Below are 17,301 nucleotides of genomic sequence, written 5' to 3' on the forward strand. Positions count from 1 at the left end.
TAGTAACATATCAGTGGTACGCGTTTGTCAAAATATCTAATCTACTAAAAATTATATACTTATTTTCAGGGCTGTCAACAGACTTGCAGGGGCTCGGGGTCAAGAAACAATTATAGAGCCCCCACACCCCACCCCTGCCACCGGCTTGTCACAACAACATACGCAGTACTTTTAAGACTTTGCAAGCAATGACAGTGTAAATTTTCAAATTATTTAATTTCAGATGGACAGTTAAATTTAACCGACCGTAATGTGATGTGACACAATATAAACAAACAATTTCCATCTATTGTCCCATGTAGGCCACAGTACAATGCAACTGAGAGTGCTATGCCTGCCTGCTAAGCAACAAAACAGTATTACTAAACAACTACCAACATCCCTAGGGTTATTAAGCCCTCAAACAGTGATACGCCTAGATTTTTTTGACAGCAAAGTCATTCATAACATCAGTGAAATCCAATTTTACAGCAAGCTCACGCTTAATGGGGAGAATGGCTAGGTTGTTAAGCCTGCCCTGTGATATGGTGAAGCGTAGGTAGTTTTTAATTATTTTCATTTTACTGAAGGCTCGCTCTCCTCCAGCTACAGTCACTGGCAATAAGGCGTTATATTGGATATATAATGGATTTTGAGCACAGAAAACACCCTTCCTGCTCTCGCTCACTTTGTGCACACGTGTGCTGCCTCTATTCTGAGCGAGCAAAAATGGATTTTGAGCACACTTCCTGATCTTGCTATATTTCCCGACTCCTGTGCCTGTCACTTTTTTTTTCTCTGCGCGCTCAATTGAGCACACGCTACTAACGTGTCACGAAGCCAAGTGTAGTGTAGCCTTGAGTGCGCCAAAGCGGGGTCAAACCATTCTCTGCTAAGACTGGAGGGGGGGGGGGGGTGTTATACAAAAAAAAATTATATTTGAAATATTTAATATGTTTTTAAGTATATATCGAGTTGAACATAATATTTAATCAGACAATGATTTAAATAAAAAAGAAATACAGTGGGGCAAATAAGTATTTAGTCAACCACCAAAAGTTCTCCTACTTGAAAAGATTAGAGAGCACTGTCATTTTCAACATGGGGAAACCTCAACCATGAGAGACAGAATGTGGAAAAAAAGCAGAAAAATCACATTGTTTGATTTTTAAAGAATTTATTTCCAAATTAGAGTGGAAAATAAGTATTTGGTCACCTACAAACAAGCAAGATTTCTGGCTGTCAAAGAGGTCTAACTTCTTCTAACGAGGTCTAACGAGGCTCCACTCGTTACCTGTATCAACGGAACCTGTTTTACCTCATTATCGGTATAAAAGACACCTGTCCACAGGCTCAGTCAGTCACACTCCAAACTCCACTATGGCCAAGACCAAAGAGCTGTGGAAGGACACCAGAGACAAAGTTGTAGACCTGCACCAGGCTGGGGAGACTGAATCTTCAATAGGTAAAACGCTTAGTGTAAAGAGATCAACCATGGGAGCAATTATTAGAAAATAGAATACATACAAGACCACTGATAATCTCCCTTGATCTGGGGCCCCATGCAAGATCTCACCCCATGGCGTCAAAATGATAACAAGAACGGTGAGCAAAAATCCCAGAACCACACGGGGGGACCTAGTGAATGACCTACAGAGAGCTGGGACCACAGTAACAAAGGCTACTATCAGTAACACAATGCGCCGCCAGGGACTCAAATCCTGCACTGCCAGACGTGTCCCCCTGCTGAAGAAAGTACACATCCAGGCTCGTCTGCGGTTCGCAGGAGAGCATTTGGCTGATCCAGAAGAGGACTTGGAGAATGTGTTATGGTCAGATGAAACCAAAATAGAACTTTCTGGTAGAAACACAGGTTCTCGTGTTTGGATTAGAAAGAATACTGAATTGTATCAGAAGAACACCATACCCACTGTGAAGCATGGGGGTGGAAACATCATGCTTTGGGGCTGTTTTTCTGCAAAGGGACCAGGACGACTGATCTGTGTAAAGGAAAGAATGAATGGGGCCATGTATCGATAGATTTTGAGTGAAAATGTCCTTCCATCAGCAAGGGCATTGAAGATGAGACGTGGGTGGGTCTTTCAGCATGACAATGATCCCAACCACACAGCCAGGGCAACAAAGGAGTGGCTTCGTAAGAAGCATTTAAAGGTCCTGGAGTGGCCTAGCCAGTCTCCAGATCTCAACCCCATAGAAAATCTGTGGAGGGAGTTGAAAATCCGTGTTGCTCAACGACAGCCCCAAAACATTACTGCTCTAGAGGAGATCTGCATGGATGAATGGGTCAAAATACCAGCAACAGTGTGTGAAAAGCTTGTGAAGAGTTACAGAAAACGTTTGGCCTCCATTATTGCCAACAAAGGGTACATAACAAAGTATTGAGATGAACTTTTGGTATTGACCAAATACTTATTTTCCACCATGATTTGCAAATAAAATTCTTTAAAAATCAAACAATGTGATTTTGTGGGTTTTTTTCCATGTTGACAATTACAGGCCTCCCTAATATTTTCAAGTGGAAGAACTTGCATAATTAGGGGTTGACTAAATACTTATTTGCCCCACTGTATGTGAATATAAAGTAAAATAAATTAAGGGTCATTCGGGACAACATACCCGGTTGCTACCACCACCCCGTCGACGGGTCTGCTTATTTTTAAAACATATTTGAACTGAGAAATAAAGCACAAAAAATATTACTTATTTGTTTTACTCTTACTATTCCAAAGACTCATCAATTTACAAACAATTCCTTTTTAAATGTATTTAATGTGTGTATATAGACAAAGCAAATATACAGCTGCAGATGAATAACGGCAAGAAAACGACGAACAGAGACGAACATATCCCGAAATATTCTTACTTTTATGGAGTTATAACTCTGAAGTTATTTTTGTTGTCAGAAAAGATAAAAATAGCTGCGAACTGAGGACATTTCATGTAGTCCCATGAATATGCGGAACATTCAGTATCATTTACAACAGCACCGTCTACCAAGCATATACTGTATATCCTGCTATTGTACTACAGGTAACATGCTACAAGGTCAGTACATTTGCGAACTAAATACAATCATGTTACCATGGCACTGGGCACAATATCTCATAATAAGTACATCTTGCAATGCATGAGCATCTCAATGGGATTATTATGTTACCGTGCAGAGCTCATGTGACGGAATTATACACGGTGAAATCATCAAAGTGGATGACGAGAAGCCCTCTGTCAAATTTGCAACGTTTCCAGGATTCTTCTTGTTAACATTTATTTATCTTAAGAAGATTCTTATCTGCCAATACCATTCAAGTCTTGCTACCTTTACATACTCCTGGACTGTTAAAGGCACTTCTGGTGGAAAAGTCTATACACAAAACCAGTTGTTTCAAACTAGGGTCCGGGAGCTAAGGCTAGGCAAATAACGAATTTGCATTTGTTGTACTAATGCGCTAATGAAAGTAGTCACTTTGTGAAAACTGTAGCAGAGGAACCTAAAGAACGATACATTTCATCTTCTAGTCTTTGGCAAATATCGCACAAAGCCCAACTGTTCACATCTAGGAATTCTTTGAACTTTAAGTTCTTATCCAACAAATCATAGATAATGGGATTCAGACTTATGTTGGTGTAGACTAGAAACTATGTTGGAGAAGTTGATGGCCGTAAGTGCGCATTCTTCTTGGGAGTTAGTACCCAAAACATTGAAGTCCTAACTTGAATCAGCTGAGTAAATCATCTAAATTGGCAGTCTTTTCAGTGTATCTTATGATTTGGTTTGAGGTAGCGGACACATCAAAAACACCATCAGATACAGATTATTTGGAACTTTGATGATGACTCAAGTAAGTGAAAAGAATGTTCGGGGTTCAGGGTGTTTCTGGTGGGTTCGATAACTAGAGTTAAATGAGCAAATCATCCCGAGTCCCCTGTAACGCCCAAGCTTCAAGCAATGTCCACCAGATCACGGTCATCGTCTATAATGCAGTTGTGACGTGGGTGAGGACCAAGTCTCGCGAGTCTTCTTTTCCGCCAAGGGAAACAGAAGACAGTTCCACTGCTAGTCATGTGGGCTTGGTATTTTCATCTGGGTTCTGCAGAGGCACAGCAGCCTCCTGCACGGCCCCCAGGGCCACCTTCCTGCTCCCGGTGGCCTTCTGCCGCCTGGCTGAGACACAAAAGTCCTTGAAACAGCGCTTGAAGTTCTCGTCCAGGAAGGCGTAGAGGATAGGGTTGAGGCTACTGTTGATGTAACCAAGAGCCACACAAAAGAAGTAAGCAGCCATAATTGCAGTGGTCTCTGGCACGTTGGCCAGAGCCTTGACCAGGATGAAGATATGGATAGGTGTCCAGCACACCACAAAGACAGCCACTACCACCACCACCAGTCGGGTGATGCGACGCAGGTTTCTGTCCTTAACCCGAGAGCCGGACAGCATGCGGACGTTCTTGAGACGCAGGAGCATTAGGGAGTAACACACAGTGATGATCAGGACCGGAACCACAAAGGCGAAGACGAACACGCACATCTTCATCAGGGTATCCCAGTAGACATACGGTTCAGGGAACTGTAAGGCGCACTCTGTGATTCCTGCAACGGAAAACAGAACATACATATAGGATAGAATAGCCTTAACTCTGGGGTATGGATTAGCTCAGTCTATCCTATGATCTGGTTTAGTGCAGGATCTAATGGGATAAAATAATCCACGATCAACCATGATCCATCCATTTATTCACCAAATTGGACTGTTCCAATGCCCCATATTCGGATTAGTAATCAGGAAAGAACATCTATGACCTTCAGATGCCTATCTCTTCCACTGTGCTTTTCTCCCAGTTTAACCATACTTCCCACTTTCTGACTGGCCTAGGACAGAGTATAAAGATACCTTTACCTTAAGGCAGGGGTCAGGAACCTATGGCTCGGGACCCATATCTGGCTCTTTTGATGAGTGCATCTGGCTCCTCGCCAAACCGTAATCTTAAACATGGAACTGGCCAGCCCGCTTGACATGAATGAGCCGTGATGAGCTCACGCCGCATCCTCACAGTGATCTTGGACACTTCAAACGTACTTTGCAATGACATGCTTCAATTCTGTGCCCATTGGTGGTCGCGGATTGCACGGAGATTGGCATTACGGAGCTCGCCTCACGCGTTAAGTCTCCGCTCAGCCAGCAGCGTGGCTATAACGTATAGTATAGTCAATAAAAATGCGTAGAGGAAAATTAAACCACGAAAGTGAACTGTGTGGTACCGCAAGTCACACAGACGTGTGATCGGTTTCACTTTCATGATTTTTTCGCCTGTCAAATTGTTGCCATTTCCAGGAGAGTGACACTCACGAAACTGGTACCTTGAGAGACTCCACCTGTCTCGGCCACCATGAAGCATACGTCCCCCTGGGTGTGGTTTCCACTTCCAGAAAATATACGTAAAGCCAATCCATGTTTCTGTTTGTTATTTTCCAAGTGGTGAGTACGCACCTGAGATTTTTATCAATCACAACTAGGCGTCTATATAATATATACACACACACACTCTGTATGTATCTCGTGGAGTCACATTTTAAAATATGTTAGGTGTTTTGGCTCTCTCAGTCAAAAAGGTTCCCGACCCCTGCCTTAACGGGACATCAGTCCAACTGACCATACCTAAATCCAACTTTCCAACACTTGAATATACATGTACTAGATCATCTATCGTTAATGCCAGACGACATGTACTTCTAGACTGTTTCTACAGTAACGTCAGTGTCTTATCATTAGTGACCAATTTTCCACACTCTGCCCTTTCCCTCATCTACCCTCGTTTTCGCTTTTCTAGTTAAGGAATCGGGTGTTGATAGCGAAGTCAGATGGCAACCTGGCTGTCTCCCCACTCTCCTCTTGCATGTATCTCTGTCCTTATCTGTCTTGACATTAATCAACAGTGGGGAAAATAAGTATTTAGTCAAACACTAATTGTGCAAGTTCTCCCACTTGAAAATATTAGAGAGGCCTGTAATTGTCAACATGGGTAAACCTCAACCATGAGAGACAGAATGTGGAAAAATAACCAGAAAATCACATTGTTTGATTTTTAAAGAATTTATTTGCAAATCATGGTGGAAAATAAATATTTGGTCAATACCAAAAGTTCATCTCAATACTTTGTTATGTACCCTTTGTTGGCAAAAACGGAGGCCAAACGTTTTGTGTAACTCTTCACAAGCTTTTCACACACTGTTGCTGGTATTTTGGCCCATTCCTCCATGCAGACCTCCTCTAGAGCAGTGATGTTTTGGGGTTGTCGTTGGGCAACACAGACTTTCAACTCCCTCCACAGATTTTCTATGGGGTTGAGACCTGGAGACTGGCTAGGCCACTCCAGGACTAGGGCTGCAGCTATCGAATATTTTAGTAATCGAGTAATCGACTGAAAATCCTATCGATTAATCGAGTAATCGGATAAAACATATATTTTTTAGGTGAAGAGCAATTATAAATATACATGAGAAAACAAGACATTCCATCTAATATTGAACCATTTTCAGTCAATCAATGTCTTTATTTTCGATGTACATTGTTGAAAACAGCCAACAATTGCCTCTCAGATGTGACTAGAATGAAAAAAAAAAGACCAATTCACTGCTTTCCCTCCAAAAACTTTTAGATCTTATAAAAAAAAAAATATATATATATATATATATATGTGTGTGTGTGTGTGTGTATATATTTCTTACCTAAAAATGCCATTACGCTTGATAACATTACTTAAAAGTTAAGTGTTTTTCCCACGTGTTTCAATTGAATTTCCATTTGTGTCAAGCCATTTTTAAATTCTAGTTAAGCTTTAAGTTAGTCTAAACTGTAAGTCCTGATAGGATTTTGAATTTTTGCAGTGTTCAAAATAAATGTATTGTAACATATCAGGTTATAATATGGCAGTGATATTTGCATGCGTTCCTGAATGCACCGCGTGACGTGCGGGGGTGAGGTCGGTGCGGGAGAGCGAGAGACGTGCCTTCTTGTTGTTGTTGTCGTTCCACAAGTTCACAAAAAAGAAATAATTGCAACCTAACGAAGCGGGTGACTCTTTGTCAACGTTACAGTACGATACCTGCTGTATTGGAGCACATTAGGGACCAATGCTACTTGGTGTTTTATCCAGCAATGACTACTGAGCTAAAATTGACAGTTAGCTTTATCATATTTTCATTTTACACCCTTGTCACTCTACAGCGCTATGGTTTCACAGATTAAATAAAGCCTGTATGTAAGACACGTTAACCACGCATCGACAGTGGTCTTAATAGAAACCTAGCCCTCCGCAGGGCTAACATTATGTGAGCGACTGACAGTAACTTATTCTTATTTATTAGCGCTGAGAATTGTACTGCTTTAAGATGGCGGCTGTTTACTAACACCGCTGACTGTCATTTCGTATGTAGTTCAACATACATGTGATATCTATGCGACGCATCAGATGCTACCTGCTACCACCATAACATCATGCGGGCTAGTTTTTAGCAACGTCCGCGTAGTTTCGAGCGGCTGTCGGCTGCAGAAAGGTTTTATATTTTTTTATTGCTTCTTCCTCTACGCACGTGTCATCAGCGTGTTGTCCTGCATTAAAAGTAGTACGGGCAAAACATGATGCTTAGAGCTGGTAAAATTAAACGATTCCTCGAGGTGAATAAAATTACTCGGATCAGTTTTTAAACTCGAGTTCCTCGAGTATTCGTTTCAGCTCTATCCAGGACCTTGAAATGCTTCTTACGAAGCCACTCCTTTGTTGCCCTGGCTGTGTGTTTGGGATCATTGTCATACTGAAAGAGCCAGTCACGTCTCATCTTCAATGCCCTTGCTGATGGAAGGAGATTTTCACTCAAAATCTCTCGATACATGGCCCCATTCATTCTTTCTTTCCTTTACACAGATTAGTCGTCCTGGTCTCTTTGCAGAAAAACAGCCCCAAAGCATGATGTTTCCGCCCCCATGCTTCACAGTGGGTACGGTGCAATTCAGTATTCTTTTCCCTCCAAACAAGAGAACCTGTGTTTCTACCAAAAAGTTCTATTTTGGTTTCATCAGATCATAACACATTCTCCCAGTCCTCTTCTGGATCATCCAAATGCTCTCTAGCGAACCGCAGACGGGCCTGGACGTGTACTTTCTTTAGCAGGGGGACACGTCTGCCAGTGCAGGATTTGAGTCTCTGGTGGCGCATTGTGTTACTGATAGCCTTTGTTACTGTGGTCCCACCTCTCTGTAGGTCATTCACTAGGTCCCCCCCGTGTGGTTCTGGGATTTTTGCTCCCCGTTCTTGTTATCATTTTGACGCCACGGGGTGAGAAGGGAGTTGAAAGTCCGTGTTGCCCAACGACAGCCCCAAAACATCACTGCTCTATAGGAGATCTGCATGGAGGAATGGGCCAAAATACCAGCAACAGTGTTTGAAAAGCTTGTGAAGAGTTTGGCCTCCATTATTGCCAACAAAGGGTACATAACAAAGTATTGAGATGAACTTTTTGTATAGACCAAATACTTATTTTCCACCATGATTTGCAAATAAATTCTTTAAAAATCAAACAATTCTGTCTCTCATGGTTGAGGTTTACCCATGTTGACAATTACAGGCCTCTCTAATATTTTCAATTGGGAGAACTTTCACAATTAGTGGTTGACTAAATACTTATTTGCCCCACTGTATTTTCCTATATCATGTCTCACCGTTGTTTGTCTGCGTGCCGCCCAGGACGAAAGCCGGAATACCAGCAGCCGACGAAAGAATCCAGATGCACACGTTGATCACCTTTGCTTTGACCGGCGTCCGGAAGTCCAGCGCCTTGACCGGGTGGCACACGGCCACGTAGCGGTCCACGCTCATCATGGTGAGTGTGAAGATGCTAGTGAACATGTTATAGTAGTCAATGGCTATGAAAACTTTGCACACAATTTCGCCGAAGGGCCACGTGTTGAGGAGGTAGTCGGTACTCTGGAAGGGCATGGTGGTGGTGACCAAGGCATCAGCCAGGGCCAAATTAAAGATGTAGGTGTTAGTGGCTGTCTTCATCTTGGTGTACCTGTTACGACACGGAGAGTTGCGATAGTATCTCTGTGACCTCCTGTCAGACTGTTCCGCACCATGAATTAAACATCAGCTCGCTTCGTGCAATTTGTCCGGACCGGCAGTTCATTGTTATGCATTGTACGCCTTTGAGACCAGTTCCTCTACTTCATTAATTGAGGGAAGCGTAATCGCACTAAGTAATTACTTTTTCTCGTTTTTACCACAGTTGAATTTTTTTTGTTGCCGTGAAGGGCTCGCCTTCGGGTACACAGAGAACAAAACAGCCTTCAAAATTACCTTTACGTTTTCATGACTACACAAGGCCAAACTATATTATTTGCCTTAATAGTATCAGGTAGTCGTTAAATTATTGATCCACAATGGAATGCGTGCTCCAGGCGGGGTGTGCTTAATTATTGTGGCCAAGAAAGTGGCCAAGCCATCAATAAAACAATTGGCCCAGTCACATTTGTTTGGCTTTACAACTTTTTGGTCGTCATACAGTTTGAGCGCTGGGTACCCCTGGGGAAGCGTTTTTTTTTTTTTTTTTTATTTATTTGCCAGTCCTTCCAGTCAAAATATCAGGTTGCTTATATGTAAAAATAAACATTTCAATTCGTTGAACCTTGAATCAATATAATGATTAACTTTTAATGTAATCTGGACGGAATTGGGGAAAAAGAAAATGTTTAGTGCAGTGGTGGCCCAAGTCATAACACCAGTGTTGTTTTTGGCAGCCCTTTTAATTTTCGTCTTAATTTTTGTCTTTTGGATGATAATACTCACTCGGCTTAGTCATATTTAGTCGTCTCAAAATGTGTTTTCGTCTAGTTTTTGTTGACGGAAACTCAACTAATTTCGTCTAGTTTTAGTCGACGTTTACTAAAAATGTTTTTGTCTGTAAAATTTAAAAAATGTTCTCCAGAAAAAGAAAAAAATAAAGGTTTTCAACCATTTCGAATGAACATTGATAGACGAGCACATGTTGTAGCGTCTACAAGGACAACACCAACTTTCAATACATTTTTTACAATCAATTAGAGATGCCGATCGATCGGGTCCGATCACGTCATTTTCAAAGTATCGGAATCGACAATAAAATATCGGCCATGCCTTTTTTTAATATATATATATATATATATATATATATATATATATATATATATATATATATATATATATATGTATATAATTTTTTTTTTTTTTATTAAATCGTTTTCTAATTGTATTTAACGTTACAGACATAATATGTTACACTCATTCAGAGTCTTTAGTTTAGGCTTAAGGTAGGGTTATCAAATTTATCCCCATAACAGCAGTAATTAATTTTTCAAAAATGTATCACGTTATATATTTAACGCAATTAATGAATGCGTTGCACGATCCACTCACGCATTGTCGCGCTCAATCTGTAATGGAGCCGTTTTACCAATTTAGAGAGATAAAAGGCAGCGTATAATGAGTAGAGTGAATTTTGGCAGCCTTTAGAGCCTACTTTTAATCGGCTAAAGTCTTACAATCCCTCTCCCTACGATTAGAAATATCATGGGAAACAATGTGGGGAAGCAAGGTAGCAATTGATCTTTTTCTTAATACCTTATGTTATTTCCCAACGCAGAGAAGATATATCAATTGATAGCACTACGCACAGTCATGGTTCCACTTCCCATCATGCATTTGGGTTGAATGGCTGCAGTATCATTTACTGAAAGCTCAACAAATACACTAGATGGCAATATTTAGTCACAAAATACAAAGTCACAAGTCTTTCTATCCGTGGATCCCTCTCACAAAAAGAATGTTAATAATGTAAATGCCATCTTGAGGATTTATTGTCATAATAAACAAATACAGTACTTATATACTGTATGTTGAATGTATATATTCGTCCAAGTTTTATTCATTTTTTTCTTATTGCATTGCCAAAATGTATATGATCGGGAAAAATTATCGGGAATGATTGGAATTGAATTGGGAGCAAAAAAAAAGCAATCGGATCGGGAAACATTGGGATCGGCAGATACTCAAACTAAAACGATCGGGATCGGATCGGGAGCAAAAAAACATGATCGGAACAACCCTACAATTAATTATACCCACCTGGATGCCACAAATTGTATTTAAAAAAGACTTGTCCCATAGTTTAAAAGGACGCTCACCGTTAGTATAAGCGTAACGCAAATGCTATGCTAACGCTACTAGTTACATTTAGTGTGCGACACTGCATATTCTCTCTGGCCAAGAAAACAAATCTTAACGTGTGTGCAAGCTTGGAGACTGGAAAGGACACACTGGTGAGTCCGGGCGGAGGGTCCTGCACGTCACATAAGTTAAACAAGCAGACACTGCTAAGATGCAGGCTACCTACACATAAAATGTCACACATTGTGAACATGTGGCGGAAACTATTAAGCATTAGTCAGCTCGTCAGACAAAAACTAGCATCCGTCTTATTTAGGGCTGTCAAAATTATCGCGTTAACGGGCGGTAATTAATTTTTTAAATTAATCAAGTTAAAATATTTGACGCAATTAACGCACATGCCCCGCTCAAACAGATTAAAATGACAGCACAGGGTCATGTGCACATGTTACTTGTTTTTTGGAATTTTGTCGCCCTCTGCTAGCGCTTGGGTGCGACTGATTTTATGGGTTCAGCACCATCAGTATTGTGTAATTAATGACATCAACAATGGCGAGCTACTAGTTTATTTTTTGATTGAAAATTTTACAAATTTTATTAAAACGAAAACATTAAGAGGGGTTTTAATATAAAATTTCTATAACTTGTACTAACATTTATCTTTTAAGAACAACAAATCTTTCTATCCATGGATCGCTTTAACAGAATGTTAATAATCTTAATGCCATCTTGTTGATTTATTGTAATAATAAACAAATACATTACTTATGTACAGTATGTTGAATGTATATATCCGTCTTGTGTCTTATCTTTCCATTCCAACAATAATTTACAGAAAAATATGGCATGTTTTATAGATGGTTTGAATTGCGATTAATTACGATTAATTAATTTTTAAGCTGTGATTAACTCGATTAAAAATTTTAATCGTTTGACAGCCCTAATTTTTACTTGCTTCAGTGTCCCAAAAACATATTTATACGTCTTTTGCGGTTTTTTTTTCACAATCGGCATCTACAGGTTCCCCATGTATCTTAGATAGAATGAACAAAGCTCAAAACCCATTTTAAAGCAATAAAACTGGCCACTGGAGGGCAGTAGCGCATTTGGTAAAACCATCCAACCCGATTCAACCAGTACAGCGTAGTTGTGTCCATGCTGCTCGCCGGGCAGAGTCCGCTCTGCAGGCTCGCCGTTCGCGTCCCCCGCACCCTCCAGTGTCCCGCACAGAAACGCGCACGGCCAAACCAGTTCCCCCACAGGAACAAAACTTCCCCAGGCGAACGAGGCAGTGGTTACCACAAAAGAAAGACCAAAAAAAATCCACCTTTACGAGACAGGCGGCAATGAAGGAAAAGTTTAACCCGCTGTCGCGGCCACCAAGCGTCATCTCTCAGTTATGTGTGAATAAATTGTTACTTTGCTATCAAAAGCTCTATTTGTCTTGTTGTTTATGTTATTTTGTAGAAGGAAAACATTATTCAGATGTTTGGGATGTAACTAAAGCAAAAAATAGCTGTGTTAAAGTCAAAGTTAAGTTTGAAATGTATGCTTTCCCAAAAAGCTCAATTTCTCCGTTTTTTCATCAGAAATTGGAAAATTGCTCAAACTAAGCTATTTTCTAATGCTGATTTCTAAAGAATGGAAAAAGATATGAACTAATTTCTTTTTCTGCTGAAAGAAGAGAGTCTGATCTTTCTTTTGGTGGGTTCCATGTTTATATAGCAATAGAACAGAATCTTCTGTGGGCCTTGCAAAATCAGTCAAAATCCAGTAAAACGGCCAGGAGCGAAGGGCCTTGCTCTGGTGAAAATGGCTGGGAGTCAATGAGTTAAGTCGGTCTTTTTTCAATTCCTGCCAGGATATCGGCTTTGTGTTCATCTAAATCAGGGGTCCCCAAACTTTTTCCTGTGAGGGCCATATAACTTTTCCCTTCTCCGATGAGGGGCCGGGTTCAGTTTGTAACACAAAAAGTGTGACAATTGCAGGAGTGCCTAAATGTAAAAATTTATTGTTTTTCAGAAAGCCACAATCAAATAACCCTTTCTGGATTCCTCATGGAACAAAAGTAAATATAATATAATATAATATAATATAATTATAACTATATTAATTAAATAGATAATAACTAGGGTTGTTCCGATCATATTTTCTTGCTCCCAATCTGATCCCGATCGTTTTAGTTTGAGTATCTGCCGATCCCGATATTTCCTGATCAGATTGCTTTTTTTTTTTTTTTGCCCCCGATTCAATTCCAATCATTCCCGATAATTTTTCCCGATCGTATATATTTTGGCAATGCATTAAGAAAAAAATGAATCAAACTCAGACGAATATATACATTCAACATACAGTACATAAGTACTGTATTTGTTTATTATGACAATAAATCCTCAAGATGGCATTTACATTATTAACATTCTTTTTGTGAGAGGGATCCTGGGATAGAAAGACTTGTAATTCTTAAAGAATAAATGTGACTTTGTATATTGTGACTAAATATTGCCATCTAGTGTATTTGTTGAGCTTTCAGTCAATGATACTGTAGCCATTTAACTGTTCTGCCCAAATGCATGATGGGAAGTGCAACCATGACTGTGCATAGTGGCACCAATTGATACATTGTCTCTGCGTTGGGAAATATCATAGGGTGTTAAGAAAAAGATCAACGATTACCTTTCTTCCCCATATTGCTTCCCACGATATTTCTAATTGCTGAGAGAGGGATTGTAAGGCTTTAGCCATTTAAAAAAAGGCTCCAAAGCCTGCCAAAATTCACTCTACTCATTACACGCTGCCTTCAAGCTCTATATATAGGTACAATGGCGCCATTATAGATTGAACGCGACAATGCGTGAGTGAGTCGTGCAGCACATGCGTTAATTGCGTTAAATATTTTAACGTGATTAATTTTAAAAAAATGAATTACCGCCGTTAACGCGATAAATTTAATAGCCATACTTTAAGCCAAAACTAAAGACTCTGGATGAGTGTAAGACATTTTAATGTTAAGTACAATTAGAAAACGATTTAATTTAAAAAATATATATATACCGTAATTTCTGGACTATAAGGCGCACCTGAGGCGCCACCCACCAAATTTGACAAGAAAACGGCACTTGTTCATAGATAAGCCGCACTGGACAATAAGCCGCAGCTGTCCTCACTGAATTATGGGATATTTACACCAAAAGATATCAACCGGTAACACTTTATTGGACAGAAGCATCATAAGACCAAATGAACCACCATTGCTCATTGCTTCAAGAAGCTTCATTTGGCTATCACTGCTCCCTTGGGAGAGACAGTCAACTTCTGTTGCTACCTGCTGTCAACACCTTTGTTGTACAATATGCCTCCTAGCATGCATTGCAGTGCTACAGATGTAAATAACAATCAAAATTCATGGCCTGTGCTAATTATTTCTTCAGTTACTCTCCCAGTTGTTTCGTTAAGTGGTATTTGGTAACACTTTATATGACAGTGGCGCCATAAAACTGTCATAGGACCATCATAATAATGATTATTGAATGCTTATGACATATGTCAAATTATCCACTTTTGAATGGATGTATAAGATCTGAGCTGGACACAAATGGAATGTTGGTGACAAAATGTTCCGGATGATACTTAATGACATTCATTCATTCATCAATTCCCATGATAGTGTCATAATCATGTCATAATTTTGACGGTCTTATGGCAGTTTTATGACGCTGCTGTCAAATAAAGTTACCGATCAACCCAAATAAATCAGTAAATAAGCCGCACTGGACTATGAGCCGCAGGATTCAAAATGAGGCAAAGAAGTAGCGGCTTATAGTCCGAAAATTACGGTATATTAAAAAAAGGCATGTCCGATATTTTTTTGCCGATTCCGATACTTTGACAATGACGTGATCGGACATCTTTAATAATAACCAAATAACCCTCTCTGGGCTGTTCACAGAAAAAAAGCCAGGAAATAAGACTATTGGAAAAAAATAAATAAATTGTTCAGGGGGCCAGACCAAATGTGGATGTGGGCTGTATCCGGCCCGCGGGCCGTAGTTTGGGGACCCCTGATCCAAACAGTCCAATTTTCACACTGAGTAAGTATAAATATTGAGAAATTATTTTATAATTATAGGCTGTATACTGAACACAATAATTTTGGAACATTTTCCGTTTGTGGTATGTGGTGAGATTTTTCCCAATGTAAAAACGTGCCGTGTCTCAGAAAAGATTGAAAAACACTGGTCCAAGTCTAAACATGAGTCAAATTGATCAATATTTCAGCCCTACCAGTCAAAATGCACTGGCCATCCATCCTCATCCATGGCAGCCAATGAGCTCAGTGTTGACTTAACCACAAAGCATAGGCTTCTATTGATAGCCTTAATAGTCTAGCTTAATTGGTTTGGTCCACTAGTAATGTAAAGACTCCTTAGCAATCAGGGCCCGCGTGACAACTTTTTACCGCAAACCGTCGTGGAATCGATACTTAATACAAAAGCATTGATTGGAAGGCAGCCAGGTCAGTCGCCGTTTGCATTAAATGCGCCCCTGAAAGCGCTTATTAACCAACCGCCATCATTTTTTGGATTGATTTGACATTACCTGCTATCTGCTGCAACTTTTACCGAACATCAAAACGGATTTGTCGCCTCCACGCGTCGTAAATATAGAGCCAATGTGGCCCCACTGGAGCTATAATTAATATCCTGTTGAGCAGACCGCGAGGAGGTTGTGATTTATCGAAGGTTTGTTATTGCTTCACTGGAGCGACTTTTCATGCGAGGAACGGAGGTGGGGCGCCGGGGGTTCATGGGAACCATCAAACATATCAACTCCACGTATCGATTCCAACATGTCACGCTTTTAATGCTGAATTAATGACAGGGAGGACTGGCAGTGAATGATCATGTATCAGTCATTGAGTTAACAGTTGCATGCTACATATTTAGTGACTCAGTCGCAGCCATTGACTGTGATAGACGTCCGATTAATTTGAACTGGGAATACTGAATGCGAATGATCGCTGCCAGCCCTCCCAGTCTAAATGGATTGGACGTCTATCACTGCCTAAGGCAGGTGATGAGATAGTTTAATGAATTGGTCGGGAAAATATGCATACCAAAAAATGTTAAAAGTGATATACACATGCATCAATTTGATTAACATTCATCATAATTCTTAGACAAATTAATCACAAATGTCACTATTTTTGATAGTATTTGTAATTAGTCCTACCTTATGATGACATACATGACCAAACAGTTTCCCAGCAATCCCACCACAAACACCAACGAGTAGAGAGCGGTGATGATAGGGATGATAGGCGACAAGCCCTCCATCTCCCATTCCTCCTCCCCATCACCGAGGCTAATGTTGTGGCTCCACAGTGAAGCGTTGCCGGCGGTTGGCAAAGCGTCTTCCAGTCGCTCTTGGAACATCTCAGCTGGACCGGCGTTTTCCATATTGGGCAGTGGGAATACAAACGACAACTTTCCGTAAATGGCACGTGTTCACTTGCTCTTTGCTGCAAAGTTTGGAGGGAGGAGGAGAGGAGAAGAAGGCTCATGCGCGCGTGGACGCGTCGTAGCAATGTGACGCGCGACCGAGCGGTGAGGGATGGCGACGCGCATTACTTGGTCACCTCATTAGGTATACGCGGTAATGACATCCAGTTCAAGGATAGTAAATCTGATGAGAATTCAGTCGCGTGTTCATTTGCAACGGATTTGCTGTTTTTTTTTTTTTTTTTTTGTACCACTTGGATTTGTAATAGAATATGAAATGGAGAAACACAACATTTAGTGCAATAGTGGTCCAAGTCCAAATTTTGTCAAATCGAACTATCCTTCATAAAAGGTGAAAAAAACATTGACATGTCATAAAATTTGAATAATGTTGAGAAACAGTAAAGGTTTAGTGCAATAGTGGTCTAAGTCTAAATCTCCATCAAATTGATCAATCCCTTATGAAAAATGAACCACATTAACTTGTAACTGAATGTGGACGCTTTGGAAAAACAGAAACGATTTAGTGCAAAAATAGTCCAAGTCCAGACAGTCATCAGATTTAACAATACAGTACATCCTTTTTAAAAATGGTACATTAACAGAT

The 17,301-nt window shown here is 40.3% G+C and overlaps 1 protein-coding gene across 1 annotated transcript; it reads right to left on the reverse strand.

The window, feature by feature from the left end:
• Positions 1–2,755: 2,755 nt before the first annotated feature.
• LOC130908654 (delta-type opioid receptor-like) lies at positions 2,756–16,826 on the reverse strand. Its single transcript, XM_057824317.1, has 3 exons — positions 16,426–16,826; positions 8,712–9,064; positions 2,756–4,585 (listed from the first exon to the last, which is right to left on the reverse strand). Exons 1-3 carry the CDS (start codon positions 16,650–16,652, stop codon positions 4,059–4,061), a joined length of 1,107 nt encoding a protein of 368 aa, XP_057680300.1. The 5' UTR covers positions 16,653–16,826; the 3' UTR covers positions 2,756–4,058.
• Between the last annotated feature and the right edge of the window lie 475 nt (positions 16,827–17,301).

Source organism: Corythoichthys intestinalis, chromosome 20 (assembly GCF_030265065.1).
Source record: "Corythoichthys intestinalis isolate RoL2023-P3 chromosome 20, ASM3026506v1, whole genome shotgun sequence".
Classification (NCBI taxonomy): domain Eukaryota; kingdom Metazoa; phylum Chordata; class Actinopteri; order Syngnathiformes; family Syngnathidae; genus Corythoichthys; species Corythoichthys intestinalis.